At 28.0% G+C, this 24,882-nt stretch overlaps 1 protein-coding gene across 2 annotated transcripts; it reads left to right on the plus strand.

Annotated features, from left to right (window-relative positions):
* The first annotated feature begins 2,543 nt into the window (after positions 1-2,543).
* LOC111675414 (integrin alpha-PS3-like) lies at positions 2,544-23,356 on the plus strand. Of its 2 annotated transcripts, none has more exons than XM_023436184.2 (9): positions 2,544-3,518; positions 18,938-19,928; positions 19,992-20,682; positions 20,741-20,870; positions 20,944-21,306; positions 21,366-21,435; positions 21,505-21,835; positions 21,895-22,394; positions 22,463-23,356. In XM_023436184.2, the coding sequence occupies exons 1-9, from the start codon at positions 3,328-3,330 to the stop codon at positions 22,574-22,576; spliced, it is 3,381 nt and encodes a 1,126-aa protein (XP_023291952.2). In that variant the 5' UTR covers positions 2,544-3,327; the 3' UTR covers positions 22,577-23,356. The 2 variants fall into 2 exon arrangements, with proteins under 2 accessions (XP_023291952.2, XP_023291958.2); XM_023436190.2 differs by lacking the exon at positions 2,544-3,518 and adding an exon at positions 16,771-17,147.
* The last annotated feature ends 1,526 nt before the right edge of the window (positions 23,357-24,882 follow it).

The raw sequence follows: 24,882 nt of genomic DNA on the forward strand, positions 1-24,882 counted from the left end.
AAAATCAAACGGATGTTCAATTGTCATTATGTTTTACTACGCCCTGTTACTAAAGTTCCAGAGAAATCACTCGAATTCAATATTCATTTTACATCCATGTTTTAGTGATAATGAATTTTCGGCTCAGCCGAATATAACTCTTTTATTTGTTTGCTTGTAAAATATTTTTATTTTTTTTTTGTGGTCGTTTTGGATCTATTGACTTTAATTGTTTCCTATAAGGTGTATGCATGCATGTTTCCATAAATTCTATTACAAACGTATGCACATTGTACTGCACGAAAGTGTTCTATTTTGTATTTATTGTATATGTGTATATTTATAAATTTTATGCTACTCATCATCATAGTGGTCTTTTATAATGTTGATGATACGAGTATTAAGTGAGCTAATGACCCCCATTATCAAACAGTTCTATGTCAACATCCATCAAGCCAACCAACGATCCATTAAATGTAATACGATTAAAAAACAAAACATAAATATGAATCGTAAATCTATATGAATAAGTTAAAATGTATCTGTATCTACGTACACATGTATTCATTCAAAAAAACAATGAAATTATATTCGTTCATTATCGTACATACAATACTTGTTGTAAGTACATTTATTTTCAAGAAAAAATCTATCTACTTGATGCAGTATCACTTCTGATGACGAAGTATTGAGGTAGGCAATGTTCACAGCTAAGTATATTTTATATTTAATTTGGAAAAAAGCAAAACGAAAAATTATTGATAAGAATTTTTGTAGCAAATACGTTGTATGTATGTATTTCATGCCTCTTTTATTTAGTGGTTCACTTATTTTTGTTTCGATTTTTCTCCCCCTATTCCAATTTAATTTCTTTAGTACCAGTTTAGTACCCCGAATTAGTTGCAGTTTTAAAAACTGGGGTGGATTTTTCTTTATTTGTATTTTTTTTACATGGAAAGTTTTCTTTGTTAAGAAAAAGAAACTTTATTTGTTCATATTCGTTCGTTCATTTGTTTGTATTGACGGGCGGTGGTATCAGCCGGTCTTCAAATTTGTAGAGAAAACAAAAAAATATATATAAAAAAACTTGTAAATTGAAAAATTACTAACAATAAAGTGCTCAAGTTGTTCTTCAGTTCTATAATGATAATTTTTTTATTTACTCAATTTCAATCGAAACTGAAACGATTTACGATTATAAATGTTTTTCTTCTGAATAAAAGACAAAAACAACAAAATTCACTTATTAAAAGAGTCTTTGTATGTGTCAAATAAAAGATGTGCGTGCACACAATCACCATCGTGGTGTGTTGTTATTGTTGCTGTTGCTGTTGTTTCTGACGTTCAACTGCTGAACTGAAGAACATTGTGGGCGCCGTCGCGACTTTTTCCTATGGGTATTTCTATAAATTATCTCTAAGAAACAACTATAACTATATAACACTCATCTAACTTTAGAGTTTGTAGAGAAAACCTTAGTTTTTTTCATTATAGTCAGTGGGAACAAAACTCTTTATAGCACCAACAAGAATTTCTAATTAGACAGTTTAATGACGCATCCCTTTATGTATACAGTGGGATTTAAGAATACAAGAAGATCTGTCTTTTCCCAGGAAGGAGGATACTTTCTACCAGAACATTAATGAGATACCAAACTCATCAACATCACGCCCAAGTTCTTTATCATTCCCCACATATTTGCCACGACAGACCACTCGTTTTAAAGTTTTTGTCCTCGGTGAATATACATAAGTATCCCAGGTTTCCCAAAATTAACCTATAACTGAGCCAATACCTTTACAAATTCAATGGCGTAAGATATTGTTTGTTGTTCTGGTTGTATCTTACGAATGTTTGGTCCAATATTAGTCCCAAAAGATATTGTTTGGATTGTTGGAGGGCTGTACAAACAATGTTGGTAACATTTAAATGGATACGGTATATATATAAGTTAGTATTGCTACTTTTAATTAACTTTATTTCACCATGACCCATTATTGTCCCTTTATATAAAATAATTTTATTTTATGCTCAATAAATCACAAGAATTAAGATAAAATCAGATAAAAGTGTTTATTTGTCTTTACAGTTTACGTCGACTTATAACTATTTAAATTAACTATATCGTATAAAGTATCGTAATATTCCTTTTTTTGATGACATTTAATATCAACAACTATAGAATATTTTTTTAATTTGGCTATACATAGATCTTAAAAATTGCAAGAAAGTTATAACCAAGAAAAATTTTTGTATTATTTACATCCATAATTTGATTCTTTCAATTATATATTTATTTGAGTGGAAGGACCCATACCTGAATAAAAACAAACATATACAATCACATTTATGAATACCACTCAATACAGCAACTATTAGTATGTAATGCAAGAGCACAATGACAGCGAAGGCACAACGACATAACAACAACAAACACAGAGAACACAGCCCAACATACATCAATTATAGAGCAAAAGACAACAGAGCAGCGCAGAAGTGAACTAAACTGAACTAACTGAGCAGCAGTAAGCGGAGCTTAGAGCATTTCTGACAAAACAATTGATGTTTATTTTGATTTCGGTTGCCGGCGAAGTAAGTAGCACTAGTGAGGAGTGTTTGTATGAATCTGTACGCGAACAAAAAAACAACTAAAATATATATGTAGCAAATAAATGGACTGACTAACGCGTAAGTGTAGCAGAGAAAAACAACCAAGAAAAACACATATTCAAGATAAATACGTATAAATTGAATCTACAAGATTGTGTCTAAAGTATAAAAATAGTACATGCAACAACAACAATGAAATAAACAAGCAAACGACACCACCACTAACTACACCATACTAAACTAAACAACTCAACCTAACAGCAGTAATAAAAATTATTTAAGTAACAATTTAGTGCGTGAAAAACAAAAAAATATATTTTATAATAATGAATTAAAATACGAAAAAAATAATATCTACTGAATGTGATATATGAGATTATAATAATCCACATCCGATTCTGGAATTGAATTCATGGGAAGAGGAGAAAAAGTGCTTAAATATAAATGACAAATTTTTTATAATTTCTGTGTTTATTGGAATTAAAAAAACAAAAAATTGAGTTACGAAATGAAACCATTGTTATCATTACAAAATATACAAATCAATTTATTCAAAAAAAGAAAATAATATACGATATAAAACGTGATCAAGTTCTAAATTTTTACTTAAAATAAGATAAGAAAATTAAATAATATTATCTATTGTTCAATAAGTACCTTTTTTTGTGTTCACTATTCGAAAAGAATAGAAAGTAAATAAAAAAGTTATAATAATAATAATAATAAAAAAAATCAAAAATGTCTGCTCAAATATTCCAAGTGCAATGTTTAATTTTCTGTGGTCTATTTATAAGTTTATTAACCTCAACGCACACCTTTAACTATGCACCAAAGCCACAAATAGTCATCACTGGACCCCAGTTGAAATTTTTCAAACCTCAAACTCGAAGCTCATATTTTGGATACACAATTGTCATGCGTACCTCGAGGTAAGTTTGTCACCACCACCTATGTATATACCATCAACACCAACGAAAATGCAGCAACAGTAATAGCAACAACAAATATAACATTCGAAAAAAATAAGAAAACTATTGAAATTTATTGTCTACAAATATTTAACTTGATATTAAATAAAGTAACAACAACAAAAACAAATAGTTGCATAGAAAACCAGAAAAACAAATATATACATACATACGAAAAAATCTTCCCCATTTAAGGTGGAACGAAATAGTCATATCAATAATTAACACGTCCCACTGTGTGTATTCCCAACTGACAGTCTTTAAATTAATGAATTCTTTTAAAAGAAATGCATATGTTTCGTTTTTTTTTTTAATTCTTAAGAACTTAAATTCAAAAATTTCATACAATGTGAAACCATGTCAAAGAACTTTGTTATTGGGATTCATAAAACTTATTTATATCGAAGTCGATCGCAATACTGATTATAATTTATAGTCAAAATCAGCTGACATTTTCGTGCGCCGCTTGTGATTCTTATAAAGGTAGAGACATTGGGGTATGCTAAATAAATGCTTAATAAAGTTATTGATTGTTTATTGTTGAAATTTTGTATGGAAAATGTGCGTATTAAACCCAAAGTAAGCGATTAATACCTTTATGAATACGAGGGACATACTTTAAGCATTTTACACGTCAAGCCATTTTAAGATTTTTAATCAATACAAATACATACATTGATTTCTCTTTTTTTTTGACAGGCGCATAAAATGCGATATAGCGAAGATCGCGTAGTGTAGACATCCATCTTCAGATGAAACATACAAATACAGTGGACGTCCACTAGTACGAATTATATAATGTCAGGCCCTTTCGTAGTACCGAAAAATTCGTATTATTGAACAACACATTTTGTATGTTTAAATTCAAATAATACACATACAATATAGGATTTTATTTATTTTTGTTTCATTTTTCATGAAAAATTACATAACGAAACAAAATATAATAAATATGTATTATTTCAAATTTCTTGTAAATAAACAGGCATAAAAGACTTATATTTACGTATACGAATTGTTAATAAAAGTATCGTGAGTCCAATGGTTGAAATGAGATATAGAAGGTTTTAAATTTTAATGTTTTTAAAAATATGTGTGTCAAAGACAATTTGCATGTACATATCTGTTCCAAAATGTATAAAACATGTTCAGATTACATAAAACTTTAATTAGAAACTTAAATGGAATATACTTTCAAAAACAATTCTCTAATTTAAAATTTTCTCTTAAAAAATTGGAATAGTTAAAGGATCACATATAGTAATGCTTAATCCCATTGGAATGTGAAATTACAAGAAAATAAATTAATTACACTAAATAATTGTTGATTTGTAAATATACATATAGTAAATTGTGTGTATAGGACTTTTAAAAACACAAAACATTTGTAATAAATACAAAAAACTTCAAAATTACTGAGCTAAAGGTGAATGATATCGAAATCATAAAATAAAAACAAAGTAAAAACTTCATTCATACGCAAATAAAACCAAAATTCCTATAAAAATGCGTTATTCGTACTATCGAACAGAAAAATTGTGACTTTATTCGTACTATAGAGTAGACAATGCAACAATTTTGCCATTCGTATTATTGGACATTCGTAATAAAGAGGGTACGTACTATTGGACGTCCACTGTATTAATAAAATACATTTTGACAGCAGTTTTGCAAGGGTTAAATGTTCTCGTTTACAATAGTATCATCAGCATCAACTTTCTATGGACTCAAAATATTATTATTTTTTTTTAACCAAAATTAAGCAACACTTTAAAATAATAAAATTTCAATTAAATTATTACCAAAAATATCTCTGGCCCGAAATTTTCCAAATCCTGCTAAATTCAGTATTAGAAATTCATTCATAAAGAAATATTAAGAAATTCAGTCCTAAGTTTTCGGTACCATCAAAAAAATTCCTCACCAAGTAGTTGATCTTTTGGTCTATATATTATGTATATATAAGTATATATTTTTAGTCTTTTATCTTAAGCTACGTTCATATCTATCAACAATTTTATGAAAATCTCAAAATATAAAGTTTTCGTTAAAATTAATATTTATTTACACAAATTCAATATATGATTTAAGAAATAACTTTATTATATCTTTGTTATTAATTTAGATATATTACAAAAATCATTTTAGATAAAAAACATGCCGTCCATTAATAATTTTTTCGAATTTTGATCGTATCTGTGATAGATTTGCACCAATATTTCAGGATGTCCGATACAATAGCGTCATATCATAGTCATATCTCTAATGTCTATATTCAGTAACATAATAGCCCGCTGGTCAAGGATTTCTTTTATGGTTTTCTCCTTTTAGTTAATTAATTAACTCTTTTAATTTTCTGTACAAAAATACGAATTTTTTAAGGGTTACCATGGCTAACCAATATAGAGCTTTGTGTTTAGTAGTTTACTATATCCCCAGCATATGAATGAATGTTTATTTGTTTACTCCTTAAAAGTAAACAAAATAAATTTAAATAAAAACTAACTATAACATTAAATAAACCGAAAATCCATTACCATGGAAATGAGTATTCCAAACGAGAATAAATGGTCGTCGGCAAACAACTTTGAGACCAGAAACTAAGTATTATATATTTTTTCTTTTTTTTCATTTATTTATTCCTTCGTTTACTCTTGCGTCCAGACGTACCATTTGACAATCGATTAAAATTCTTTCAACACTCGTTACACAAACAGGCGGTCAGTTAGTTATAGTATAAAAATATCTATGGGAGTCTCAGTCAGCCCCCTGTCTGTCCGCCCGTTTATTTACATTTATATTTGTTTTAAACCATTTTTTTATTTTAATTTTGTTTTGTGCATATTTGTCCATCATTGTTCATTTATTTTATTAGTTGAATTAATTGCTTTTAAATTTGATTATGTTTATAGTGTTGGTTTGTTGTATATTTTATGGACATTCAGTTCGTTTGTATTTTTGAGTGGATGTTTCAGTTTTTTCTTTTTAATTTTATTCCCTCAATTACTTCTGGTTAATTTTTTTATGTTGTAAATTGAATTAATTCTGTACGCGTACGAGCTATACGTCGTTTATTTTATTATTATTTTATTTTTCAGATTTCATTTAACGTTTCAATTATAATTAAATTAATAAAAATTTGTTAATATTTTATATGGAATTTTATTATTTATGAACCAGCAGACAGTCGGGCTTTCGTCGTTATGTTTAAAAATTCAATTCTTCCAAAAGTTAATAAAATTAATGTTGCATTTTTGTCTCCTCACATACACGGAAGTTCATTGCAACATAAAACATTTTGTCCAAATGCATAAACAACAAACAAGATACTTTTTATAAAATGTGCACTTAAGTTGGTAAATTGGTTGTTAATTTATTGTTTTACTTAAATTAATTTATTTAATTGGTGTCTGACATTAAGGACTTAAATTTGTATTCTCTTTCACGTTCTATAAATTATAAACGTACTTCGTTCGGTTCATTAGGTAGTTTTTTCGTAAGTTGTAATAAAAGTAAATTCAAATCATAAAAGTTTCTTCAAGATATGTTAAAGCGTCTATGGATAAAGGGCTTTTATTTTTTCGGAAATTTTGATTTTATGATCAAAATTTTGTAATGACTTGCAATTTAAACCACTTACCTATTAACATACTTTTCAATGACTACTACATACCGTTCTGATTATAAGGAAGTATCAGAATAATGTATTATATAAATACTTTCTAATGTAGTATCTACACAGAAAAAATTATTCATATCTGGAATGAATTTGGTAATATATATTATGAATCGAACAATACTTTTTTCTCAAACCATTTTCATTCAGAATATTAAAAGTTCATAATGTCTATGAATTTGTACATGAGGGAAATTTTTTAAAGTAGTAGATAGTAATCCCATATTAGCGAATATGTATAATAAAAAAATATATATTGAAATGTTGAAAATCAAAATCTTGAACAACAAAATATCAGCAAACATATTAAAACATCTATTCTTCATAACATCCGCCAATTTCATCGATTTTAATCTAAAAATCATAAGGAAATAAAAAATTTCCAAAGAAAATTTCAAACATTTTTAACAAAAAGAAAAATATAATTTAAATTTGAAATATTTGAAAAAAATCATACATTTCTTTAATATCATTAACTTTTGTCAATGAAAGCAGTTCATAATATTTATGTTGAAACTTTTTTCTGTGTAGTTTATTAGTCAGATTTATGGTGAATACATAGAAGCTGTATACATTTTTCACACGGTTTACTTTGACTGATTTTTTACTGACTTGTAAGCGATTGTGTTAAGACTTGCGTTGAATGACATCACCATGTTAAAATAATGTCTCTAAATGCTATTGTGTATGAAAACTTAATCCTTTACCAGGTAATGTATATTGTTCAAATTTATATTTAGGTTAGGTTGATAGGTCACCTAATGGAAATGTTTGTTAGTAAAAACAAAAACCTTAAATATAGTACTTGCTGAATGTATTACGTCCGATGTGCAGAAACTCAGATTTTATACCCAAATCCTAAGAATATTCCAATCAGTGTTCTAGAGGGATGTTATATCCGAAATAATATCAAGATTTTTTGATCTAATCTCGGCGAAAAAAAGCCGAGATGCAGAAACTCAGATTTTATACCCAAATCCTAAGAATATTCCAATCAGTGTTCTAGAGGGATGTTATATCCGAAATAATATCAAGATTTTTTGATCTAATCTCGGCGAAAAAAAGCGTCCAAGAGTTTCACTGTCCTCTCTACTTGTTCCTTGTTCTGCCTGGTGTGTGTGACCACCACACACACAGGCCCACTATGTCCCACAATTTAGAGACATCCGTGTAGTAACGGGTTTCTACAGGTATTTGCTCCAATCATCAAAGTTTTCGACATATTCTGTGTCTGGTATGCAATCGTGATTGAAGTTAATAATTAGTTATTGGAATTTGATGAAACATAACGATCTGTTAACTCTTAATAATACGTGTATTGCATTAATTGTCCAGATTTATATGTTCATTCCCTGTGCTTATTTAACGTGTGCTAAAAAATTTACAAATTCTATCGTTTTGGAAAATTATTGAAATTTTCTTTTGTTTAGCGTTTATTTTAAGTTTATTTTTATTTATCTTATTTGTCGTTAAGCCCTAACAAGTGACGTATTTCGACAATATTAAAAGAAAACATAAACAGCCTTCTCAAAGTTTGATGACCTTTAAAATGTACACAAGCAATTTCAGCACCGATTATCTGAGATTTTTTGCAAAGATTTTATAAATAAATCAAAGAATGAAAACTAAATAAAAATACGTTTTTATTCTTATTTGTATTTCCATATTTTTAATTCTTCCGGAAAGAAATACAACTTTTACAAATAAAACGAATTGCAGCGACAGAAACTGTAATATGAATATACGTATGTATTTATGTATGTGCAATGTATACATTTCAAATGTTTAAAACAAAAACATGACCGTTAAATTTATAATTAATTGCTGTCTTTTAATTTTCGTTGATTTTTTCTTTTTTGCAGTTTTCAAGTCAAGAAGTTGAGTTTTTTTTTTAAATTTTAAAAAGATTTATGATTCATAATGACAGTTAAATGGAATGAATGAAAAAAATAAAGACAAACTATATTATTGCAGCAAAAATACGAACGTATGTATGTTTGTGTATATTGCATAGTAAATTTCAATTTTAATGCATTCGGATAATATCGACTATATAGATTCCTAAAATAAAAATAGATTTCACATAATTTTTCTCGCACCACTATATACCGTAGATCTTCTGAACTATTCATAAAAAATTCTGCGCTTCTTTTACATTTTAAATAGTTTAGTACTAGAGATGAAAAGTTGGGATAGAGTCAGATAATGTAGCAGGAAGAATCTAAAGTGTTCTGGAGAACGTGACTGTGAAAAATATGGACAGAATATAATCTATGTAATTTCACTACAAACTCCTCCCTAGCTATGTTTACATATATGTAATATGGCGTAGGGTAAAAACATTACGCAAAACTAAAATAATAAGTATTTTGCACAAAGATATAGCAATAAATATAGCAGTTTTGCAAGAGTGTGATTGCAAAAAAGTGACATAAAGTGGCAAACTTATTCCACGAATTGGGGCATTAAAAAAATATATGTTTCATCTTTATTTTCTTCTTTGAACTTGAATGAGTCAATGCAACGCAACAATTTAGGGAAATGCATACAAAAAGAAGTGAATACACAAAATAAAATCTGTATGATTGAGAAAAGTATCTGCGTTTTTTATTCGAAATAAAAAATTTAAATAAAATAAAATCAAAATAAGTAAACATATGTTCTTTGTTTTGGTTGTTTGTTTTTTTTTTCAACGTCGCGTCGACTACTTGTAAATATGAAAACAGAAAACCAACCTCTTACAAAACGTTGAAAGTATTTTCAAGAGTTTTTTTAAGATACACAACAACATAACAAAAGAAATAAAACAAAGAAAACTGATAAATAAATGAGAGTTATACTCGTGCCATAATAAGTTGTGGTCATCAGAAATATAAAAGTATAAGAATTTCTGACTGTCAAACCACAAAAACAATGCGGTTAAATATCCCACACTCTTTCTTATATATGGACATAAGTATGTCTCTGCATTCAACAATCAACCAAAAATCTTAAGGAAGATAGGTTTTTAACGGGTTTGTTTTTATTGTGTTTTTAATAGTTTTGCATTTTTTACCATGATGACTCACAATAATATCAATAATTTAGTCAGTCGTAAGCACAGCAAGTAGTTTGATAAAAAAATGTAATATATTAACCTCTATCTAGTAGCTTGACTGTTGATTTTTTCAGTTTAATCCAGGGTTGGTTAAATAAAATGTAGATTTGGTTTTTATGTAAAATAATATTACAGTTTTGACTGGAGTATTTTGTAAGAGAGGTATTTGGAAATTCCTAAAAATTTCTTCATACAATTCTCTAAGTGTAAAACATTACTTATAAATGCAGCAAAATGATTAAATATTAATACCTCAAACAAAGCTTTAAGTAATTCTCGGTAATTATGCATGCATTTGTGGTAATGAAGTTTTTTTATTTTGTCTCATTCTCTGCTGTTGTTGTTTTTTTATACACACCTGGACCTTGAAGTTATTGAAGTTTAAAAGTTTTATTTGTGGAATTTTTTAATTAAAAATTATAAAAAATAGTATCTTTATAAATTTATAAAATACACCGTTTTTTCTGTAGTTCTTTATTTATATTTTAATACTTGATAATTAAGCAAAAAGAATGAAATATACCAACTCCCTTATTCATCAAAAACATTTTATTTTATAAAAGGTTTGTTAAATAAAATTTCCATACAAATCTTTTTTTATAATAAATAAAAATTTATTTATGAATAAAGCCTTACATATGTAGGTATAAGTATAACCGAGTAAATACATGATTTTTAACATCAATCTCATGTAGAACATGAAAGGGGGAGGAGTGTCTGTGTTGAGATGTTGTTGTCTGAGTTCTTATAAGGTCACAGTCAAATTTTTCAATTAATTTCATTTATAAAGTTTATTACTAAACACATTTGACGTACATAAGTAATTTAAAAAAAAAAAAATTGAAAAAAAACTAGTTTTATCTTTAAAATAAACCTGAATTTCAATGTGTTCTAATACAATAATTCATACATACATAAGTACCACATACATATTAATAATTACAAAATAATAGTAGAATAATTATAAAAAATAATATTAACCTAATTTCAAAAAATGTTGCTATTATTTTGCAAACATACAATTATTACACCCTACACCAATAACTAAGAACAACGCACACGTTTTTCCATTACTTTGAACATAAAGACGTTTTGAAAAAATTGCTTATGGATTTTTGTTTTCTAACCACTTAATTTCCTGCTCTTTCCTTAACTTAATTTTATTTGTTAGATCCAAATTTTATCTAAAAGATCAAATTAAGCTCTTTAAAAAAATTAACTTGAGAATCGATAACTGAGTCTCATGCTGATAATTTCAATCCCCTGGACTAATTGTGGCATGTTGGGATATCTTTGTCCGACTGAAAAAAATATTTTCTGCTGCCAAATTTTATTAATTTTACGTATCATTAAATGCACATTTAACGGATTAAGGCTTTTAAGATTATACTGTATTGTATTTTGTTCGATAGGTCAGTTATGCAGAATAATAAAAATAGGAATGTGAACGACTTCGTTTATGTTTTTGACATTTACAATGAGGGTATTTTTCATATTATCATAGGTTATATAAGTTTATAAACAAAAATTTCATACAAAATTCGTTCTATAAACCTTTGATAAATGTTTATGAATAAGGCCTCTAAAATATTTTTCGCTTTTCATATATTACTTAAATATATGGGAAATAAGGTGAAATTAAATAATAAAAGAAATATTTTGAATATACTGATTAGGGTATCCTATGGTCGACCATAATCATGTATATAATTACAAACATTTGTGGAAAATAAAAATAATCAAAAAATGTACAAAAATAGGTAATTTCTGTGTTATGTATGGATGTTATTTTCTCTCGCACTTACTTTCAAAACTTAACCAAATGACATCAGCTTTTTAAAATTATTTAAGATTGTTTAGTTTTTTTTCTACGTGTTTGAATGACTTAAATCAAATTACGGTTTAAAGAAGAAAGATCTGTTGTTGTTGTTGGTAATTTTTAAACATTGTTGTCCATTCCCTCATATATGTATATAGACAAACATAGTAGGTATGTATCTATTGTATATTATATGGATACATCTGTATCTATGTCAATTGTAGGTTAAATACGTAATGTCTAGTTAAGTTATATTGTTATTTATTAGAAAAGTCATAGTCAAATATCGGATGTTTTATTCGAAAAAAAATTCTAAATTTGATAGTTCTTTACATTCATTTAAAAATACCATAATTAACAAGAATGTCATGAATATAAAAGATTTAATAGCAAAATATAAGCAAATTTAATAGGAAAATGTAGTTGAAGTTCCATATTACCCTCTTTCCAAAACATATTAAACAATAATATAAAATTATATAATTTTAAAGTTTATTAAGAATTTGTTACTTGTACAGTTTACACGTATCGGTACAAATGAGGAAATTATGTATCTATAAAATCACGGAAAATGTCAATTAGTTGAAGCTGTTTAGTTGATTTTTGTCCATTTAAAGAGTTTGCTTTGTTTTTTAACATTATAAATTAAAAATATAAATAAATATTTTACATATAGATGTGATCATAAACGTAGCATTAATTTAATAATTATGTATAGTTAGTATGAAATAAAATAAACTCGATTTCCTTCAGTGCTCGTCATATACATATGGTCAATTTATCGTTAAGTTACTCACGGTTAAAACTTTTGGGTAGTAGGTAAGACTCAATGTTGGACATTTTGCTCACACAGGATTTTACTTAAATGAGTGTCACACTATTTTTCCTAACAAAAATTATCCAAAAGAGTTCAGACTTTTAGCTCATACAGAAAATTTTTTTAAAAATAGTTTGGTATTTAGTATGGTCCAATTCAGAACTTACATATAATACACTTAAAGTCGTTTTTCGGACCAGAATAACACTTACAAAGTATTTAATTATTTTTCCCGTTTTGATTGCAGAGATATTGTACTGATATCAAGATTTTTAATCTTAGTAGGAATTTGAAACTGACAGTAAATGTTAATATCAGAAATGATATTCATATAGCGAAACTATTGTCAATTAGGTATGTTTTATATATGAACTAGGGTTCAACTTGGAAAGAGATGATAAAACAATGGTTATGGCTTACAAGGGGTATCTTCTAGGATATAAACAAGTTAAAATAATAGATATATTATGTATATATGGGTTAAGCCAGATGGTATATAAAATTAAGAACTACAGGGTATTTATAAAATACAACCACACACAGCATCACCATTGTGCCCCAAAGCCATCAACGTCGTCATACTTAATCACTGAGACCAAATGGTCAAAAAATTGTTTATCATTTTTTATTAACACTTTTTTTTAATTTGTTTGTTTATTTAACACTTTTTTGTAAGCCAAAATATACTGGATCTTTTGTTTAAAAAAAGTTGCTGGTATGAATCAAACTGAAACATGTCGAGTACTACTTAAGTATATCTGTATAGAAAAAATTTGATTAAAAACATTTTATAACTTTCTCCCAGTTGTTGTGTATGACTAAAAAACAATTTGGTTGATTAATTTTTTCTGCAAAATTACTTTTACCGCTGATGTTTTTTTAACTAATTTAAATTTACAGATTTTATCATAAATTTTTATTTTTTTTTTATGTTGTGTAATTACAAGAAAAGAAAGAAATGTATTCTTATTTATTTTAACATTTCCGGTAAAAAAAAAACTATTTCGGGTGCAATTTGTATTTTGACGGTAGCTGACAATATTTAAAAACCCATTAAAATTGTATGCAAACAGTGATTTATGATCTGAAGCTATATTAGTGAGTCACAAAACCGTATTATTATTTTTTGGTTTTAAAAGAATTGTAAATATTGAATTTTTAAATGTGAAAAATTTGTTTTTGTCTTCAAATTATTTTAAACAAAAGATAAAAATAAAAATATTTACTAATTTTAAATATTAAGATATGAAACATTTCTTAATCTATGAGGTATTTATAAACTTTTTTTCTTCAAATAATTTATAAACAAAATGCTGGATAATTAATTTATATAAGGGTTATTGACTGAAGAGGAATATTGTAAATATTCAAATATTCTTTAAACTACGAGTTGGTGGTGGATATTATAAGTGTCTACAGACGTTTGTGAAGCAAAAATGTGACGGCATATACATATGTATGTATGTACTTCCGTTCAGAAGATTGGTCTAGAATTAGTCAGATGTATTTTATTAATTTCGATTAATATTTGCAGCATATAAATGTGTCTCATGTGTAGAGTATCACAAAGTCGAATTTAATAATTATTGCTTAAATAATTTTTTTATTTAGTTTTTTTAGTTAAAGCGTTTTAGGTTATTGGATGACTTAAGATAAAACAGTGATTCTTAAATACATAAAAAAGTTCTCAAATATATAAAGAAATTGGCTGATGTTCAAATTACTTTTTAAACTTTTCCTAACGTAAAGTGTTATTCTGAGTTCAAAACTACAAAAAGAAAATGTGTAAATAATTTGGATTACCTTTCTATACTCTCGGTATACAGTCATGGTAGTCATGGTTTAAACTTATGTTCATATATGCCAGTTAATTTCGAAAAACTATTAAAAAAGTTGTATTGTGTTAACATTTTCATCCCTGTTAAATATTTTTAATCATTATTTTTATAATACTTTAAATGAAACAAACATAATACAAAAAGGTAAGAAAACATTTCCGAAAAGAAATGTTATGGTTAATTTAAAATCAAGCAACTATATATTTAAGTCGTTTTAGTAAAATAAACGTTTTTATATGGTTTCACTATAAAAAGTATTCAAATGGTGGTTACAAAATAAACTTGATTCATTTTAAATAAATTTTGCAATTTATGGATCAAACTTGTTTGAATAGTTTTTATATTCACAATATTGAGGAGGCTATTATATATTGTTGATAACTGTTACAGCAAAACAATATTCCTACAAACAGTTATATCGAACCAAATATAGCTCCAGGTCATTAACGTTTATCGGCAATTCAACAAACCCAACACATAAAATTTAGCGGAATTTAAACCCAATTTAAGTTAATAATTATTTGATATATTTAACAAGTGCTAAAATATTTAACAGTGTTATTAATTAGCGGAAATCAAAAAAAAAAAAAAAGTTTCATTTGCAATACTTCTACTACCTAAATTTCTAACACCTTAAATATTATGCAAATTTTTATTTAACTCTTTTCGTTGCCTTATATATTAATATTTATTAAATAATATTTCACAAATTATTTTACATAAAAAGGTTAATGTTCCTTTTTATGTAAAGTACGACGTAGTCGACTAGAAAGACTAACTATTTTAAGTAATTATGTTTTACGCCTTGAACAAGAACTGCCAACTCAACCTATATCATTGTATGGCAAGCTGAAACTCACGAACTCAACTTCTGAGATTTTGTTTGTTACACCATCATATATCAAAGTAAAATCTTAAACTATTACTAAATGTAGTTAGTTATTTAGTTAGTTAGGCATCGCTACGCAATATGTCAGAGAAAGGACTTTAAATTGTAATGTAGTGGAGCGCGAAATACTTTATCCACCCAGTGCTGTAATAGAAATACATATCTTCTGATATATGTATTTAAATAGTGCAAACACACCTATTATTTTAAACACTGGTGTAAATGCATATAATTGTCAACATTGAAATTGTTCAATTGTAAATATACATATGCAAACATACATATACATTCTATGTGTCTGGCCAGTTGTTTTTTGTTTTGTTTGTTTTTTATTTGTATTTCAATCAAAATGTACGTCATCAATAAAGAACCAATTTTTTGGCTTTAAATCAAATGTAACAGAGCTTATGATTCATACAATATTCCCGGTACACATGCATGAGAAATCTTAACAAAGATGTTAAAAAACACTTGTAAACATACTAACAACATACATACATACATACAATAATTTAAAAAATTAAACAATAATACAAAAAAATATTTTGAAAACGTTTCATAGAGTATATAGTCTAAAGGTGGGAGCATAGAGATTGTCTTAACTTGGTTAATGCCAATATTTGGAGAATAACAAAATAGTTAAAAACATAAATGCCTTCGATTAAGAGTTAAAAGAGTAAAATGAGCAAACTAGGGGAGAAGTAAATTATACCGGTTTAATTAAAAAAAAAAAAACACACACACAAATACTCGTACAGATTCAAATATGACTATGACTGTTATGGGGATTACTCATACCGAGTGTGGTCCGTCTATATGAGTACGTTCGTAAATAAACGGTATCGTTGGTAAATTATACAATATCTACTTTTGTATGAGTTATAAAATACATATTTCTCAGAGAAATTAATTAAACAACAACAGCAAACATTATAATAAAAACGATATTCCCAACAAAGTGTGTTAAAATGCGAAGTAAATTTGTTGACTGGTTGGTTAGGTTGACTCTTCAATTTCAATTTCGACTACTGCTCTCGAGACAAAACGACCGTTTATAGATGGCAAAGTTAAAACAACATTTTAGTTTAATTTACGCGATTCAAGGGTTGGGTTCGCATTAGAACGGGCAACAACAATATCTTAGACGTCTTTAAGAAATAAAATTGTTATTGTTGTAATTCAAAGAAAAGAAAACAAAAGATTCAATAATAAGTGTTAAATTATATTTTAAAGTGTGTAAATGTGTTTTTGATCACAAATCAATTAAAAAAAATGTTAACAACATCACAAATTCTTAACGCCCTGTGCGTTATATTTATTTTAAATCATTGTACTGACGGTTACAATTTATCGCCAAAACCAAATGCTGTCATGAAAGATCCTCAATTGCCAACTCCCATGGCCAAATATGAATCTTCGTATTTTGGTTTTAGTTTAAATCTAAGATCAAATGGGTGAGTTTATATTTCTATTGTTTGTAAAACGTGTCATTTTATGGATATTCAATAAATGAGTAAATAAGTATCCACATAATTATAGTATAAAAGGTATGAGTTGGACAAGTATGAATCATCATTAAATATGAATTCTTATTTTTCCTTTTGCTTTAATTCGATTATCAATACTTGAATACTGTATTAAATATAGTGTATTTGTAGTTGTTTTTTTAAAGCATAATTATTATTATTATTTTCTCTAATTTTTTCGTACAAATGAAGTCATTCATACAAAAAGTATAAATATAGTTTTTTTATCTCTTCAAGTTTTTATAAAAATTTATGATAATACATATATATTATTGAGTATAAAAGTACTCTTACACACATATTTCATATTACTAAAATAAATATTTATTTTAATATACATATTTAAAAAATATATATATTTAAATGGAGTTGTAGTCATACCTCAATTTTCAATAAATTTTAAATACATAACTTTTAAGCAAATAAAAAATTTAATGCTTTAAATTCGCATTCAATAATAAAACGAAAAATATTAATCATTTTTGTCTACAAAAATATCTTCAATATCACCTTTAAAATGTACGATTATTTTTATACAAACAATAGGTGGATTCGATAAACATATTTCCTTCGATTTCTTTTCCAATTTGATAAGATTACAATGTTGACGAACTCAATTTTTTGATTAGTTTCTACCCAAAATAAAAGGAGTATTTTGATTTTGCATTACGTTTGTAATACATCGAAATACATACTTATGTATACTCACAAATACTAATTGATATTTTTAAGAAAAAAATGTTATTTCTTAAACTATTTTCACCAGGAATTTAAAAAATAAAACCTAATAAATACATTTGTTATTGATTTATTTACAAGTAAAAGTGGAAATTTTGTAATATTTAGTCATTTAAAAGAATTCAAATATTGCATTAATTATGTCAACTTTGTACAATTCTAATTAGATTAAATGCTTTTTATATTAAATTAATTTCATTAAGCGTCGAAATTTTTAACATTTTGATGAAGTGTGTATAAAATTCATCATAACCGAAAATAACATTGTTATTTATTTTTTCTTTATGACTACAAAATCAAATAAAAAATTTAACTTACTTTATTTCTTAAAACACAATCACCTTCAATTATACGATCATACATACATATGTATATATGTATGTAAGTAAATTTTTGTAGCAAAACTTATGGAGAATTTTAATGACAAACATCGTACTCATATACTTTCTACCAAATTCAAATTTTAGATAAGTTTACATATAAATACAACATTTCTTTAGTATTTCTTATAAGTTTAATTCTAAGAATTATATTTCAACTTAAATTGCTCATATTGAGCAATATTAATACGCTTAATTGTATATACATATATACATAGGTTCAATTTTTTAAATTATTATTAAATGTTGATGACAATTAGTTCGGGTTAATGTGTCATCTGTGTTCAGGTTGAAGGGTTTAATACAATAGTGACCAATTGATATGAAAGAAATCAACTGTGATCATTTAAATGACTGCAGTTTTTATTATCATTGTAGTTGACATCATCATTATACTGATCAAGCACATACATACACTCTAGGAAATAAATATGTATGGATGTACATATGTATATCATAATATAACTAAACAGATTTTTGGTATTCAACTTTAACACATGAGGACAAATAAAGTTGATTAGAGGATATTATGAATATTAAGCTTTTTGCACCTGCATCTGAAATTTAATAAAACAATTTATGTCTTTCTTTTAATTACAGTGTAATTATAGGTGCACCCAGGGCGCAATCAACTTTGGAATTACAGAGAAAGGTTAACGAAACAGGTGCTATATATCGGTGTCCATTGGATAAACCTACAGCGTGTTATCCCTACATATTCGATATACAAGGAAATCGTAATATCGAACATAGTGATTACACTTATGATTCGGAAAAACGTGATTTCCAATGGTTAGGCGCTTCCATGGATGGTGGTTTAAAAGACACCGATAAGTTTATTGTTTGTGCGCCAAGATTTATTGCACCAGTTGAGAAGAACGATTATTTAATGCATGGTTTGTGTTACTGGATCAATGATACATTAGCCGATCAACCAAAAGATGTACGAAAAATATCGCCCTTAAGATTAAAGCAAGATCAGATTCGCAAAGAGGATGGTACAAAGTTTTACTACTACATGTTAGCAGAACAGGGTTTAAGTGTTCATATAACACCTGATAACGAAGAATTTCTTATTGGTGCTCCCGGCATTCACACGTGGAAAGGTTCAGTTATACGACATCGCAAGAGAATTCTAAATGATGATCCCAGCTTAAGTCGTCGAGATACTGAAAGAGTTTCACGTATTCGCAGACAACTGGACATGGATTTGGAAAATACACAAATTTACTATGAATCTGATATACCAAATCCACAAAATTTCCATCAACCTCCTGATTCATATTTTGGCTACTCCGTTAGTTCCGGTTATTTCGATTCAAATGATAAAACAAAATTGTTGTATCTTGCTTCAGCTCCACAAGCAAATGAGCAATCAGGAGAAGCCTATATTTACGATTATACTAGCAACCGAATAACCAAGAACTATGTTTTCCGTGGTGAACAATTTGGTGAATATTTCGGATACGCAGTGTTAGCTGAAGATATCAATGGCGATGGCTTAACCGATGTTATTATATCTGCTCCACAGCATAGAGTTTCTGGCTTATTTGACGATGGTGCCATTTATGTCTTTATAAATCAAGGAAGAGTAAGTTTGTATTTCATATGTACTTAACAAATTGTAACTAACCAATATGTGAAAATTTTTTAGTTTAACTTCGAGCGTAAGCTGATAACGTCTCCAGTTCACGGAAAAGCACGTTTTGGCACAACTCTAACCAGATTGGGAGATCTTAATCAGGATGGCTACAATGATATTGCCATTGGAGCACCCTTTGCAGGTGATGGTTCCGTGTTTGTTTATCTGGGAAGTGAAAGGGGTTTGCGTGACCAACATAGTCAACGTTTGGATTCGCCTAAGGCATTTATACAATCATCATACGGCACTCACATGTTCGGTCATGGTCTTTCAAAAGGTTCGGATATTGATGGCAACGGTTTCAATGATATTGCAATTGGTGCGCCCAATGCCGAAACTGTTTTGTTGTATAAAGCGTACCCTGTAGTAAAAATCATAGCTACTCTCAAATCGGACACTCGTGAAATTAAACCAGGTCAATCAACATTCCCCTTGTCTGTTTGCTATAGTATTTCAACAAAATCCAACGAGTCCAGAATTCAATCTCAAGAATTGGACATGCATGTAGTACTAGATCCACAAGTGAAACGAGTAACAATATCATCAACTAACCGCAATGAAATGAAATTTAAGGCTGTAGCCAAAACTCAGACACAGTGTAGCATTATGGACTGTAATGTAAAATTCATTGAATCGGAAATTTTCAAACCCATTGAATTGGAGTTGCACTACAACCTTGTCAATCATGTGCCAGATTCCGAAGGTAAGGTTTTAATTACTCTCAAAAGTATAAACACCTTTACATAATGCTTTTATTTTAGTATTTTGTGAAACTTGTGCTGCCGTCGATCCCGCTGAACCAAAAGTTTTTAGCGAAAAAATTATCTTTAGCACAGGTTGTGCATCAGAAATTTGCATTGCTGATATGCAAGTGAAGAGCAGTGGATTAGAGTAAGTATTTATAAATATATATTATTTCTTTGTTATGTGAACAATGCTAATACTTTTTTTCCATAATTTGTAGTCATTCGTACATACTGGGCAGCAGTCGCACTTTAAAAGTTACATATGATATATCCAACGCTGGTGAAACCGCCTATTTACCACAAATCAATATTACATCGTCCAATCGTATGCCATTCGCAAAATACCCCTCCAACTGTAAGGTGCATGAATCAGTCATGTTGTGTGATTTAAATCGTGGTCAAGCCATGGTTAAGGGTGCTAAGGACTCTGTTACAGTCATTTATGATGTGAGTAGCTTAACGGGTACGGCCATGATCTTAACGGCTGAAGTTTTCAGTACCGGTAAAGAACTTAATCCAGGAAATAATATTGTTAAGGATGTCATTACATTGGGTGAATTTACTGAGATCGAGGCTGTTGGGTAAGTTTCAGTTATTTTTTAATTATCGAAATACATTGTTAACATTTTATTATTTGTAGAGCTCCTAAAACGCCACATATCAATTTAGAAAAGATGTCTAACACAGCAGAAGTTAAGAGTTATTATGAGGTAAGTTTATCACAAATTTTAAATTAAGGCAATTTTAATTAAAACAATATATTGCATTATTACTTTAAGATCAAAAGTAATGGCCCCAGTAATGTAGGTGCAATGAAGGTTGTATTTAATATACCCGTGGCCTACAGAATACCAGGATCCATAGCCACAATTCCTATTATTGATATGGACAACATAACAATGCAGGCTACCTACAACTCTCAATTAGTGGTCTTTGACTTTTTCCAAAATAATATTACACTCGTTAGGAATTCTATTTCAACCATGTCAAGTGCATCTTCGACAGTCACAAAAACCATAATGGAAAGCAGTAATGGTTTGCATTATAATGCCATTGATATGGGTCATGTTAATGAGATTTCCTTTCAAAATACAAATAACGACTTTGGAGGTAATGTTATATCTATAATTTAAATTTATGATTTTACCAATCAAAACATTTTGTTTTAGATTCAATAATGTCTGCTTCCATGGGCCATACTCGCAGACGTCGTGAAGCAGCTGCTCTAACTGCCAACAAGGACCAATATGCTCGTATTGCTCAGGCCAAATCTTATGATCTATTGAGTGAAGATTTAAAGGGTACTTTACCAGTTAATCGTACCATTGTGTTCAACTGCAATGATCCTGAGATGACTGTATGTGTTCAAGCGGTTATGGAAGTTTATAACTTTAAGCCCGAAACCCCCATTATTGTCACAATGTCCTATATGGTAGATCTCAAGGAGGTTAATCAAATTCTCATTGAACCATGGGAATTCTTTGTGGTTCTAGTAGGTTTGGATGTAGTCAAGACCAATGGCTTAGCCTCTACTTTAGCGGTTAACAAAAAAATAGACTACCACATTATTTCCAAACATCAATTATATGGCACACCCATCTGGGTAATAATTCTCGCTATTTTGGGCGGCATTTTAGTCTTAGCTTTAATTACATACGGCATGTACAGAGTAAGTTTAATAGACATCTGATTATCTGATGAATGTTCAATTATAATATTTTAACTCCCCACATTTAGGCTGGTTTCTTTAAACGTGCCACAAAAGAGGAAATGGATAAATTAGTACATCAAGCACAGATATCAAGTGATGGCGTAACAGAAGCCTCCAATTTAAATGATGAAAATAATTAAATCGAAAATATGCAATCATCGAGAACATCATCGTTGTCGATTTATTGAATAGCAGTGATGAGTTGGAATAATCATTGTGATCTTGTCTAGTGTACAAAAGCTGTGAATACACCTCCTTCGCCATTTTCCGTTTTACGTGAATGACGCCCATTTTATTTTTCCAAAATATGTACTTTGTTTTATTTATTTTATGTTTTTTGAGTTTTAATATGTTTTAAACAGTTAAATTACGAATACATCACTAAAAAAGAAATTACAGAACAAACGCAACAATAATCTAAATCTAGAAATAATTCTAGTTGATAATCAACTTGAAAAGAAGATTATTATTTTTAACTTTAGAAACCACGATTTCGATACCAAATGTTACTGTTTATATTCTTTTAAGTTATTTTTAATGATTATTTTTCCGTTTTATAAATATTTTGTAATTTTTGTATGTTTAAATAAGAATGTGTATAAATATAAGTTAATTTATTTGTTTAGCTTCAACATTTGTTTCTATAAATAGTATTAGGAATAGTTTTTTATTTAATTAGCTGCCATGTAAATATTTTATTATTTTCAATTCAATTCAACTCAAACTTACATTTGAATTTTTAAATTTAATATTGTAATTGTGTGTCTTACGAAACGTATTGATTGCATTTTTAAACGTAATTTGTAACTATTTAGAATCGAATTGAATAAAAATAATTGTAAATTTTAAATGATTAAGACTTACATAAGTATTAAAATATATTTTTATATTAAAAAATAAAAAATGAAATTTAATTAAATATATAAACATTGTAATTGATTATTCTAAAAAAATATATCTGGATTATATTATACACATCTCTGGTTTGCTTTTTTGTCATTAATTAATTATTAACTTTATTTCCATCTAGTATATATAAAAAGCCTATCTTTGAAGCAATTGGCCATTCCTAGAAACCCACTTTTTTGGTTAACCGAGCACTAAAAAACCGGTTAACCTAAATGTTTGGAAGGGACGTTGGGCGAAATATTATGAACAGCTGAATAAGATATTTGCACTTTTTAGCATAGATAGTAATATATCATAAGAAAGCACACTTATACAGATTTGAAGTTGTAATTGATTCGTTAGGTACCTACATGAAAGTAAATGATAAATTCACCCTGTCGTACATTTGTATATATGTTTATGTATTATTATACTATTAATTTACTAAATATGAGAAGATGAAAAACATTTTTTTTGAAAAGGCGATTGAAAATCTTGACCTCAGAACAATATGAAAAAAATATTTTTTGCAATCTTTTCGAAATCGGTCACAAAATTTCCGCAATTTCTAGTTTATAGCGGTAAATAAATTATTTCAATTTTGTTAGAGTATTTCCTGTCCGTAAAACGACATTTGGGGTATAATAACGGGCATATGAACTCCAAAGTAATTTAAAAATTTCTGAAATGGACCAAGCAAAACACCAAACTACTTCTTACAAATTTTTATTGGTTTAAGTAATAACTTTTTATCTATTTCCTGATATTGTAAATATTTATTTCATATATGTACATAAAATATTTTTAACATTAGCATACCTTTTGTTTAAAAATCTTCGGACTGTTTTTATAAACACGAAAAAAATGTTGTACTTAAAATTAAAATTTTTTGAATCAGTAAACCGAGATATAAAAACCGTATAACCCGGTTAAATGAAAATCAATATTTTCAAAAAAGCGAAATATGCAATACAAACCGGGTTTTCGATTAACCCGTTTATAAACACTATTTCCATCTAAATCGGCAGAACGTTTTAGTCGTTTTACTTTGGAAGTCGGTAGAATATGTTTTTCTTGTTTATATAAAAGAATTAAATACAACAAATAAGATTTCTACATATATTCGACAGTGTCGCTTCTTATTAAACCTTTAAGGTGTGTTAAAAACAAAATGGAATTCTTGCCTATAGACACTAATGAGCGGTAAAAAGTTTTCTGAAGGTGGCCTTATATGGTAGGAAGGTCAATTATGGACCGATTCTCTTAAAACTCAGTAGAGAGTTTTGTGTTTTAGCCAGTACCCAGCGTTAAAGCGATCTTCATAAAATTAGGTAAATATATTTCTACCTAATGATTTTTTTTTATTTAAAACGGTATAAATTGATATATACAATTTTTCTTAAAATACTGCGACTAGTCAAAATAGACTAACTAGCAGTTTGAGGCTAATTATTTAAGCATATAATTTAGTATTAACAGCAATTCAAATATTTTATAAAACATTATGCTGGTTGAAACGCCTGATGAGGTCATGAGGTTGGCATCTGTTTAGTCGTCT

This window comes from Lucilia cuprina, chromosome 6, assembly GCF_022045245.1.
Source record: "Lucilia cuprina isolate Lc7/37 chromosome 6, ASM2204524v1, whole genome shotgun sequence".
Classification (NCBI taxonomy): Eukaryota; Metazoa; Arthropoda; class Insecta; order Diptera; family Calliphoridae; genus Lucilia; species Lucilia cuprina.